This window comes from Python bivittatus, unplaced genomic scaffold, assembly GCF_059951505.1.
Source record: "Python bivittatus isolate LINGU-HERP-01145 unplaced genomic scaffold, Pbiv_v1 ctg000340_np1212, whole genome shotgun sequence".
NCBI classification, from domain to species: domain Eukaryota; kingdom Metazoa; phylum Chordata; class Lepidosauria; order Squamata; family Pythonidae; genus Python; species Python bivittatus.
In genome coordinates this window covers 19,912,495-19,925,421 of record NW_028277056.1, presented here as the reverse complement: position 1 = coordinate 19,925,421, position 12,927 = coordinate 19,912,495, and the positions used below count along the sequence as shown (strand labels likewise).

At 38.3% G+C, this 12,927-nt stretch overlaps 1 protein-coding gene across 2 annotated transcripts in view; it reads left to right on the top strand.

The window, feature by feature from the left end:
• The window catches only part of ZDHHC20 (zDHHC palmitoyltransferase 20), a 63,937-nt gene that overhangs the window by 32,360 nt on the left and 18,650 nt on the right, over nt 1–12,927 (top strand). For both annotated transcript variants that reach the window (XM_007430604.3, XM_007430603.3), the window contains exons 6-7: nt 5,709–5,741; nt 8,148–8,268. In XM_007430604.3, the coding sequence (XP_007430666.1) occupies nt 5,709–5,741; nt 8,148–8,268 (154 nt within the window). The remainder of the gene's footprint in view (nt 1–5,708; nt 5,742–8,147; nt 8,269–12,927) is intronic.

Sequence of the window (12,927 nt, the reverse complement as noted above, 5' to 3'; positions counted from 1 at the left end):
CCCATTGGCCCCCAAATCTTTTTGTACCCCATATTTTCCAGCTAATCTCTGTTCTAGGTCCATCACGTGAAAGTGAGAAAGAGATTACATGTGTCCAGTTGGATGAATAGGAAATTTATTGAATCTGTCCATTTCTTTCATTACTCCCTTCTTTCAATTACTTCCTTTCCCATCTCGCTTTTGGGAGTGTCTTCACAGGAACCCTCTTCACTCTGATAGGAGTGAAGCAGAGGCTGAGGCAATTTGCACATTTCATTTAGCCTTTCTGTTTTTGTTCCCCATACCTATCCCATGGAGCTCAAACACCATAATGCAAGTGGACCTGATTCTTCATGACCCCACTTTATTCATTTCCCTGAAGGCAGCATCTTCACTGTATTCTGTCCCCTAGATTCCTCTTCCCCTCTTTCATTTCCATCCCCACCACCCAAAAAGCTTAAAGATGGCAGCTTGGGGAAAGTCTTTTTTCTTTCTTTTTGTATTTTCCCAGGGATGTCTTGGGCCCCTTGTGGGTGCATTGCCAAGTCTCTGAAAGCACTGTATTGGGAGCATACATACATACATACCCATCACACTATTCCCTTTCAAGGTAAGCAATGGTATACCAAGTACGGAAAGGAAGTAAATAGTAAGCCAAAGTAATTAAAAGCATGAGGTAAGAAAAGGAAATGTGACTAAATCTAACACCATTCATATGCCTCTCCATACTTTTCTCTTCCAAACCATTCTATCTTCCGTATCCATAACCACTTTATACATTGCCTTTCATGCTTCAGTATTCTCACCTTGAGAATCTCATCAACTCCATCCAATCACAACCTTCTTGGTCTTCCTCTTTCATTCAGTCCATTCACTCACCCTTCATAAAGTTGCTCTGCAGTTCAATCCTAATTGTTTCCATATTACCAACCACCTTAGCATTCTTTTGTACTAGTCACTCATCTTGTATTCAATCCACATCACCCATTCATTCTTGATTCTTTCTCTTGTTTTACTACACATATTTAAGTACGTGATTCTCGCTGCATTCCACTTAATGTTTTCCTGATATACCCAACTCTCACTGCCATATGACACAGTAGGCAGAAACGTGCTTTATATACAGCCATGTTAACTTCTTTCAACGAACATTCCCACAACAGAATGTATCATACTCACTGCCTGTCTACCAGCATAGGCACACCTTAAAATTTCTCCATGTTTTCCCATCTTTAGTAAACATTCTACTAAAGTACACAAATTCATACGCTTAATCTAGGTTTTGCCATTTATGTGTAACTTGCAATAATTCATTCTGTTATCCCTGTCAAACACGATGACTTTATTTATTTATTTATTTATTTATATGTCATATTTATATAGCCGCTCATCTCACACAAGCAACTCTGGGTGGCATACAACAATTAACTAACAGATGAATAAAATCAATCATAAACATAAAATAAAAACTATCAAAATTTTAAATTTTAAAATATGTAAACCCCACGGAGAGAACACAATATCAATTGCAGTGGAGCCATCTAAGAATGCCTCTGGTTCCCAAAGACCCCCAGGCCTGACAACATAGCCAGGTCTTGAGGGACTTCCTAAACGACAGCAGGGAAGGGGTGAGCCTCACTTCAGGAGGCAGAATGTTCCACAAGGAGGGAGCCATGGCAGAGAAGGCCTGCCTCCTGGATCCACCAAATTCAAGTTCCTGGCCGATGGAACACATAGCATACCTTCCCTGCCAGATCTAATAGGATGGGCTGATGTAATCAGGGAGAGGTGGTCCCTCAGATAGCCCGGCCCCATGCCATGAAAGGCTTTAAAGGTCAAAACCAGCATCTTGAATTGAACCCTGAAGCAAACTGGTAGCCAATGCAACTCACAAAGCAGAGGTGTAATATGAGCTCTTCTAGGAGCACACATAACTGCCTGCGCTGCTGCATTCTGCACTAGTTGAAGCTTCCAGATATGCTTCAAGGGCAGCTCCATGTAGAGTGCATTATAGTAGTCCAATCTGGAGGTGACTAGGGCATGAGCGACTGAGCAAGCCTCCCAGTCCAGGAAGGGACACAATTGGTGCCCAACACGAAGCTGTGCAAAGGCCCTCCTAGCCATGACTGCCACCTGCTCTTTGAGCAGGAGTCACAAGTCTAGGAGGACCCCCAGATTGCACACCGGATCTGTCTGGGGTAGTACCACCCCATCCAGCACCAAAGATGGTATAGTCCCAGATTAGTCTTTGATACATTAATTTCAAACCAGTATTTCTTAGCGCATCATACAAACTATGTAACATTCACTGCAAATCACTAGGGTTCTCAGCCAACAATATTTTATCATCTGCATACAAAATACATGTATATCTTATGTCCCCAATCAATACATCTTTGACATCATCACAAAGATTCCTTATATATTTATCCAGAAATACATTAAACAACAAAGGGGACATCACATATTCTTGCCTTGCTTCCTGCTCATTGTTGAATCATTTGCTAAGCATTCTACTTATTCTCACACATGCTTTACGTCTATAATATATCACTACATTCAGCAACCAACTTTCAAAACATTCCACGATTCAAGTATATTCACTTTATCATATGCTTTTTCTAAATCAACAAACATACAATAAACTTACTTTCTCATATTCATGCATTTCTTAGTGAGCTGCTAAAGAGCAAAAAGCTGGTCTGCATATTCCCTCCCTGCCATAAAGCTGCATTGCTTCAGATTTTGTTCCTTGTCAACTCTCATATCCATTCAATCTAAATTCTTCCAAGCACCTTCCTAAGCATACTTAAAAAACAACTCCCTGTTTAGTTTTTGTATTCATTGCTGCTTAGCTTTCTCTTTACATAGGGGAACAATACAGTACAAACTTTATTGGACTCCATATGCAAGTAAATTATTTGGATTACTTCTGGAAGCAATGGACAAGTCCATTGTATCTAACCATTCTCCATTATATTTTCTTTTGCAGATGGCTTAGCAGACTAAGCCATGGATCCTGGGCCCCCCTGCTGCTACAGGCTACCTCCTCCTTTTCCCTCCTGGTCACCCAACCCATGCTCAATAGGTGACCTTGTGCACTGCCCCCTACCCATGCACTGTCTCTTTCTCACTGATAGCCATCCAAGCCATGTTTAATAGGCCACTTATGGGCCACGGTCTCTTTCTCCCTATCGCTACCTATCACTTTACCTCTTCTCCCTCCATGCTCATTGACAACATAGAACATTGTTTCAGTTCCACTCTGTGATACATACCAATGTAATTCCCATGCAACTGTCTAAAATACTCCTTCCAGCATTTCTTCTTTTCAGTTTAATGCTCAAAGCATTTCATCACTTTCATTTTTAATTTCATTCACTCTGTTGAAAGTTCCGTGTTTAAGCCTCTTCACCTACTTTCAAAACAGTGTTTTTATCTCCATTAGAACTGTTCTGTGTTTTCTCTACCTCTTTTAAACTTAACTGTTCCTTGCTGTAGTTGAGATTCTTCACAACCATCTTTTTCTCTCTAAACCCATTACATAGTGTATTTCTATATTGTATCCATTTTCCCCATCCACAGTCTCTTTCAGTTCATCATTCCACAAAGCATCCTTTTTCATATTCCCATTAATATAAAGTACTTATTTGGTACTCTCCCTTTTCACTTGGTTCCAAGCAGTTTCCACACTGTTTTTTCTTAGTTTTGTTTTCCATTCATTCTGTTGGGAGGTTAATCTCTCTTCTAAAACATTCTTATACTTGACTCATACTTCAAGCAGTCATTCTACTTTTGCTCATACTTCTTTCACTTCTGTTTTCTTCCATGTCCATTTTTTCCCAAGATTCACTCTTGACATTACCAGATAATGGTCTGTCCCACATTCTGAACTCCTTATTTCCTTTGTAATATTCATGAATTCTCTCATTTTTTATGATAGCATGATAAGCTACCAGATCAATCAAGCTTTTCAATTTATATTCATTCTCTTGCATTATAAACTTATGTTTGAAACCCTTACCTTTCATTATGTTCATTCACTGGAATGTAGAATCAGCTATCAGCAACCTATGGATTCCTACTTTCATGCACATCCACAACAGTCTAGATGGCACCAATTCATACTTTTTGACATACATTTTAGCACTTTCATTCATAATTACATCTTCAAATCCCTGCACATATTCATTAACTCCACTACATAAGATTAGGCCACCTTCATTCGGTTCTATTTTCTGTTAGTTTCACAGACACATAACATACTAATTTTCACTTCATACAATTTCATTTCATTAGTTAATCCATGTTCTGTATCATCTACTCCTTTTACATTTCAAGATGTAATATTTCATTTGCCATGGTTGTCACAAGGTAGTCCATAGATATCATTCTTCACCACCCATCGTGACTTTAGTCATTTGAAGCTTTCACATAATGTTTTTAGTGATATAGGAAAGTATAGACTATGTTACCAGTCTTCATCATAGTGCAGTCCCACATGCAGCATTCACTGCTGATCATAAGGAAAGAAAACCTCTTATTACAACCACAACCAAAACTCATGTTTGCCCCAAGCATGCTCCTAATATTCTGTGCAAGTTACCTTGGAAAGTCAATATATTGTTGCTGCACCCTGCCAGCTTAGAGAATGCAATACTGACACACATTCAGAATGCACATATTGGGAACATGGAGGTAAAAAATTATATAGAAAGGAAAAGTTAAATAACCCCTCAATGCCACATTTCAAAGCAAATTATGTACCCATGGCTGTGCTGTACTTTATTTTATTTTTTAAGTTAAAGATAAGCCAGTTACCTCCCATATAATGTATGCTTTTGAGTTTGTGACTGAAGACAGGAGTTCTACTTCATTCTCTTCACTGCTCTGCTTTCCTGGCAATATACAGCCCATAGTACTCCTTCCCACAACCTTTTGAATTCCTGGGTCAGCATTACAACCACCAGCTGAATAACCGTTAATAGAACATGCATTCAACATATCATTAATGCTGCTGCGCTACAATAATCTGCTTTAGAGTATACTACATACTATAAATATAGGATTGGGAAAGGATAGTCTTTAGAAGCTGAGTGTGATGCGTTGTAGTAGCCATTTTCACAGATGACTTAACATTTTAATATGAATGAATGGTTGTAAACATCAGATGCATGAAAAAAATCCTTCCCCTGACCTGAAAATGAAGGGTAGCAGTAGAAGAGTAGGCATGTGGAAGAATGGCAAACTTAAGTGGGGAGGGCGCTGCTTTCTCCTCTTTCCCCATACCATTTTTCTGTGCCAAATGCCTCTTTATTGTTCTTCCATATACAAGAGAATATACACACATTCATGCACCCCTCTATCAATTTCTTCTCCCAGTTGGAAAGTGGATTGAGTGAGGAAATAACTCTGAGGATTAAGCATGCCTCTCCTTTCTCAAGCTATATCTGTGTTCAGATTCTCTTGACTGTGTTTCATTGTGAAAGAAAGGACATGGGAGAACTCTGTGAGTCTGCCTTGCAATATTTTGTTTAGCCCTGGCTGCTAAAAACAAACTGGGGGGAGGGGAGGCAGAGGTGGAGTGATCAATGGTTTCCAAGATGTTACAATGCTTGAATAGGCTTTGAGAGATTGAGATTAGATATATTTATTGGGGGGGGGGACGACATACTAATATTCTTTGATCACCTTTGCATTGATTCAAATGTCTTCCTTTTTTTTTTTAGATGTGTACTGAAAATGGATCATCATTGTCCTTGGTATGATTTCTTTATTATTATTTTATGCTTGTTTTTGGTTTCATACCATAACAAATAAGTAAACTCTCTTATTATTGGGTATGCACAAAATAAGTTAAGAGTAAGAATAACTAGGAATAATTAGAGAAAAATTAGAGAGTGACCTACTAACAGAGTCTAATTTAAATTAGTTTGATCTTTATTTTCTCAAAATAAAAACTTTAGGTTATTGTCTCACTAGCAATAAATAGCACATTCTAGAATTGTCCAACTATAATTGTGTCAAATAACAGTAATGAGGACAGGCTTTATAATATTTCAAGGATAGCTGGGTAATGCTCTGAGGATGCTCTAAATCACTAGTTTGTAAATGATCTTAGTCAGGATCATTAAATTAATGGAAGCTTTACCATTAACGTGGATAAGAGCAAGGCTAAATAGTAATATTGTTAGCAACATTTGATAAATACATTTTACTGTTCTGTTCTGAGTTCTTACTGAATGACTAGAACAGAGATGGGGATCCGGAAGCCCAGGGTCATCTTTGGCCTTAAACCTCTCTTTTGTGATGCCCCCAACAACTCTCCCAATGCTGACTGGTAGGAAAAAGCAGCATGATTTCTTGCTGCGTTGAGGAGGAAAGAGACTAAATTGTAGTGTAAGTCCTGAAATAACATATTAAAATTATGATCCTCCTCTAAAAAATTAGGAGAGGAATGGAAAATCTTTCCCACCCATATGTGAGATGCAGCAATGTCTACTTTAGGTTATCACGTATTCCACCTGCTCTGTCCCTTATTTCAGGAGTGTTACCCAGCTGTCAAAAGGGTATGCACAACTGAGCTAAAATAAGCAGTCCTTCATAACACTTTGAATGAAACAGGAATCTGTGGTAGTCCAGATGTTTCTGAACTCAAGCTCCCAGCTAGCATGTCCTGGCATGTTGTAGTTCTCAGACATCTAGAGGGCCCTTGGTTCTCTGTCCTGATAGAGCTTGAAATTAAAAAATGGTTAAAGAATCAAAAAGGACATAATTAGAATAAGAGAATTTAGAAATTGATACAATTGCAATATGAAGTGTAAATACTTGAGTACATATACAGGTAGTCCTCAGCTTACAACAGCAACTGGAACTGGAATTGCCGTTGCTGAGCAATGCGGTCGTAAAGCGTGATGTCATATGACCGCACCGCTTAGCTATGGCAGTTTTGGCAGTCCTGATTGCTGTCATTAAGCAAGGACCATTTGGGTGGTTAAGTGAGGACCTCATGTGATCGTGACTTCCGACTTCCTGCCTGTTTCCCCATTGACTTTGCTTGTGGGAAGCCGACAGGAAACGTCGGAAATCATGGTCATGTGACTGCAGCTCACTGCAATAGCTGGTTTGTGGACTGAGGACTGGTCATAACTACCACTCATTCAGTGCCATTGTACGTTTGAATGGTCACTGAACAAGTGGTCACTAAACAACAGCCACCTGTTATATATATATAACAGGTGGCCCTTGTTTAATATATATATATATTTATATATACTAATTATATATAGGTATAAGGTATACTAATTATACTATATATATATATATATATATATATATATATATATATATATATATATTATGCATGTAGGTATTTTTATTCCAAATATTATGCATAGCAGGTGACGGTAACTTGCTTGACTTAACAGGCAACAATTTCATTTCAGGTTTTTAAGTTACTGAAACATTCCCCATGTTCGAAAGCATTGGAGGTCAGAGTGTATGGCAGACCCATGAGCTGATTATGTTGATGGTTGTTTGGGGTTTTATCTCAACTGCCAATTATGTATTTATTGTTATATTGTTGTTAATGTTGTGATTTGAATTGTTAGCCGCCCATTATGATGAGATGGGCGGCCATACAAATTGAAATAAATAAATAACATGTACTGTAATGCAAACTTTATGCTCAGCCTAATTCTGGAGCAGGTTTAAGACTCCTCTCTGGGCAATACCAGGTTCTCTGCCCAACCTGATTTTTATTTTTATTTTTTAAAGATTCTTTTAATAAAACAAACATTAATGCCAGTCTCTGCTATCATCTTTATCTTCAAAAATACTTTGAATCCCATACAGGTCCGTAGGTATTCTTAGTGCTTTGTTTGGAAATGTACCTAATGCCCTCTTCTCTTCCTCACCCAAAAAAAGGCAAAAGCAAGCTGAAGAGTCAGAAAATATTCTAGAAGAGTGTCAAGGAACAGTTCCATTAGTTTGCTTTCTAGCAAATGAGTAACTGACTGTGATCACTATTGCAGCCATTTTGTGAGTGTGGGAGCAGCCCCATTAGCAACTATTTGTGAGACCACCTATAACATGGCCGCAAAAATGTTGTTTAACTCTGCTGTAGAAGGAAAAAAGGATTATTTAGCCATTTTACTTTCCTTTTCTAGGGTGAATAACTGCGTGGGATTTTCCAACTACAAGTTTTTTCTCCTCTTTTTATTTTATTCCCTCCTGTATTGTCTATTTGTTGCTGCTACGGTCCTGCAATATTTCATAAAGTTTTGGACAGTAAGTTTTTTTTAAAAAATTAGGTATTTTAAACTTTTAAAAAAGTTTGTGTATGAGATACAGAAGCATTGTGCTTTCATGCTTCACATTATACATAACTGTCATCAGTTTGAGGTGAAGCAATAAAAAATACTAAATAGTTATATTTTATTTATTAATATGTGGTTTTAGGTTCACTGCAGCCAAATTTGCTGTCTTGTGGATCACACCTTTTATGTTGGCTTTTCATGCATGTTTTAAGAGAGCACATTATATTTGTATGACATTTATATCAACATTGCCCTCTTCTAATTTCAAAATAGATCTGATATTCTAGTCTTCCTTCTAGTTGAATAGTATGACCTGGCTCCATAAGTCAGATCATTTTTAATGTGCTACATGTTGCTTCAGGCCTATGAAATTGCAGCATTGTGGTTTTGGAAAAGCATTGGCTAATATTCATAGACTGTGAGGGATGTTATTTGAATGTGAACAATTTATATAGTAAATAAGCACAAAGTGAAACATTTGATAATAAAAATTTGTGCATGCATTTTTGCATTAGAAAAATATCTTTTTAACCCAGAGTAAACCTAATCAGCTAAGCCATGAGAGATGATTTATTGTTACCTGTGATACCTTTCCATGATTCAGGCAGATATAGACATTTCTAGACTAACTGGTACAAATTCATGCTATTTTATTTTATTTTATTTTATTTTATTTTATTTTATTTTATTTTATTTTATTTTTATTTTTATTTATTTATTTATTTATTTATTTAGTATGCCACTCATCTCCCCCAATGGGTGACTTTGGGCGGCTTTTTCTGTTCCTTTTCTCTTCTTGGCATGTCATGGTACATGCACAGCAAGTAATGAAGACTTGGTACTGAGTCGTAGCTGAGAAATTGTTAGACAATAGGATTCTTAATTTTGAAATTTGAAATGTTTGATTTTGAAATTTGGGTTGAATTTGTTTTAAGATTTTAATGCATTCCAAACTTTGTGACAGTACTTCCCCAATTCGCATATAATAGAAAACTGTAGTTAACCAAACCCTTCCTGGATATTGGAGCATGCCCCATCAAAATAAAAGGTGGTATGTGCTAAAATAATCTTAGCTTATCAATATCTTGGCTTATTAAGGCATAATATGTATGTTTGAATTGGGAGAGAAGTTAGTTGAAGCTGAGATTGAACCAGCAGTCAACCTGGAGACTACATTTTCAAGTCAAGCATTCTGTTTCTGACACTGCACTTACATCTTGGTATTGCTAAATATCCAGGAAAGGGGATTTTTTTCCCCTTTTTTCCTTCCTTCCTTCCCTCCCTCCCTCCCTCCCTCTCTCTCTCTTTCTTTCTTTCTTTTTCTTTCTTATCAAGGATTTAGCTTAGATATATGTATTAATTTTCTGTAGAAGATTTTTGTTTTATGAATAGGGAGTTAGTCCTGAAGAAAGTATAGTAGGTATCGTTTTCTACACCTCTGAGCACATCCTGTATCTGGGGTTTGCTTTATTAATCTAGGGAGCCTTTTAAGTAAAGTGGAGCATATAACATGTAGACTCCACGCCTCTTAAAAGGCGTAAGAACCACTCATTCAGTGCTGTTGTAACTTCGAACAGTTGCTGAATGAGTGGTTGTTAACCTAGGACTACCTGTAGTCATTAGGAATCAGGCTCAACTTGAGGATCACTTGACTTTTAAGTATCTCCAAGGCACCCATTTCTGTCTTTCAAAGCTCCAGCCTCCCCCCCCACAGAAAAGAGCAAAAACTTCCATTCTGTCCACCCAGATGATATTATGTCATCAGGCACAACCCTTGCAGCTTCTAGACAGGGTATAGAGGTAAAGCACCGTCTCCTTAACTAAAACACTAAAACCTCCTTGGGTTATGAACTGGCTGAGAGTTACTTAAGTATACTACCAACCTGAGTTTTAATTACAGAATATTGTTGAAGAATTATTTTCCGTTTAAAAAAAAACAAACTAATGATTACATTTGAAGAACTTAAGAGATCCTATTACACTTCTTAATAATTTGATTATTTACTGAAAACAAATACTGATAGAAGTGTGTTTTCCATTGTTTACTGAAGATTGTGCATAGACTGATAATGCTGATGGTGGTAGAACATTATTTTATATCTCTGTATTTAAAACAAAGTCTCAAGAATTTTGGTCTGCCTTTGTTTCATACATACTTTGGTACCTTTGTTTGCTAAGATTTATATATATGCTCAGTCATATAATGAGCAAGAACCTTCATAAAGCATGAAAATTGTTCAATCAACAAATTGTTTCTACAGTTAGCTTTACATCAGCTGAATCTATTCCTTTTTCATTTCAGCTGTATTTAAATTATGGAAACCAACTAAAGTCAAGCACTTTTAAATATTTTTAACACATGGTTTTCTTTGTAACTGAAGTTTTAGAAAAGTAGAATACTTAATCAGCTCTGGCTGGCATGTCCTGCTTTTGATAGCCGTTGAAGCAGAAGTAACAAATTTTTGATGAAAGTGATGCAGCTCATTCTATTGTGGGCAAGTTGCTGTTTTTTCTTACTCTAATCACTGTAGGAAAAAATCCAAAAAGACGTTAGTTTATTCATCTGCAGCAGTGATAAAGGAAGGCCACAGTATAAATGAGCCTGAATAGTTTTAAAAGAAGTACAGGCAGTCCTCGACCTACAACCATTCATTCAGTGACCATTTGAAGCTACGATGTTGCCTAAAAAGGAGACTTAAGACCATTCCTCAAAGTTGCGGCCATCCCAGCACCCCCATGGTCATGTGATCACAATCTGGATGCTTGGCAACTCGTTCACACTTACAACTGGTTGCCGAGTGCCCTGCAATCACATGATTACCATTTGCAGCCTTCCATGCCGGCTGCCCCAGAAAGCCAAAGGGGAAGCTGGCAGGGAAGATTGCAAATCGCTGGGGTAAGTCTCCCTCATGTGTGCACCCTCTCTCAGCTCCTTTGCACTTGCACCACGCCAGCTCCTCGCACATCCCCATGCACCCTCCCTGACCTGCAAAGCACTGTTCGCACACCCCCACACCTTCCCCAACCCTCCCGGACAACCCCTCCCCTCCCCACCCAGCAGCAGCCACTTACCTGCCTGGGACTTGCCACTTCCTTCCAGCTTCCCCACTGACTTTGATTGTGGGAAGCCAGCAGGAAGTTGCCTCACCTAACGACCACGGGATTCAGTTAATGATGGCAGCTGGGACTGCAGAGATTGCCATCACTAAGCGATGTGGGCACACTTTACTACCGCACTGCTTAGCGATGGAAATTCTGGTCCCAATTGTCGTCATAAGTTGAGGACTACCTGGAGGAAGTTAAAACTGGAGTAATCAGGGCCTAAGTTGACATGTTATGCTAACCTTACCAGGTTTTGTTTATTTAAAACATTTGTATAGCCACCCATCTTAAATTCTGGGTGGCTTACAACCAATAAAACAATATAAAACCACCAACAGTAAACTAAAAACAGAAAAATCTGGTGCCACAACCACACATTTTCATCTCACCCTGACCTTGTCCTATCCCAGTGCCAAGTCTTTAGTGCTGTCCAGAAGGATAGAAGGGGGGATCTCGGGGGGCAGGGTGTTCCATAGGGCAGGGGCTGCAACAGAAAAGGCACACTTCCAAGGACCTACAAGATGACAATTTTAAGGGAAGGGACCTGGAAAATGCCTACCTTATCCACTTTGGTGGAATGGGCAGATACCCTCAGGGAGAGGCGGTCCTGCGGATAATCTGGTTTGTTTGTTTTTGGCTTAGTTTATTGATTAAGGCTAAGCTATAACATGGTTTGTTTTTATTGAGTTGTATGCAACCAGCCATTGTGGTTCGTAAACCACAAATTATTATTTACCATGATGTGTTAATATTTTGTGGCTTAGTCAGAAAATCACAGTAAATCATGGTTTAGCACAGGTGAACCATGTCAATATTTTAGTCATATGGCTCTGATGTTTTGGTACTTGTTACTCTGTAGGTTTCTTTGCATGATTCCAAGGTGGTTACCCACATGTGTGTGTGACTTCTTTCCTTGGTTTGTTGTTCTTCTAAGAGATATTCCTAATTTCCTCTGTTTGTCAAATAGGTACATTTCAACTTACTTACAGTTTGCCAAAACTGTGGTTAGCAATTGTGAATCTTAAATGTTGAAAATAGGATGAACAATCTGTAGATATCCTGATACACTTGGACTGCCTGCTTCCATTAGTCCAAGGCAACAGGCCCAATGATTTGAGTATGATATAACTTATCATTAAAAATGATCTGGAAGAGATCCATAGGGTTCCTCAGATGCACAGGATCTGTGGCTTTTCTAGATCCACCAAGTAGGTTTTAGGCTAAGGTTGTTTTTTATGTAGCATTAATTCTGCATCAAAATTGCTCATCATGTCTCTTTTAACATTTCACATTAAGTATCAAATATTTAATTGTGCATTACCTTATTAACCTTAGAGGAGGACCTTTTTTAAAAAAAACAAAATTACCAGTGAGTAGGGGGACAGGGATGTTATCTAATTTAGGGGACAATTCTTTCTGACAGTACCCCTCCCCCTATTGCACACTTAATCATAAGGGGACTTAGTTGTAGAAGACAGAGCGCACTTCGGCTACCTGGAGCAGAATGCACAGGCTTAGCCTCACTGGA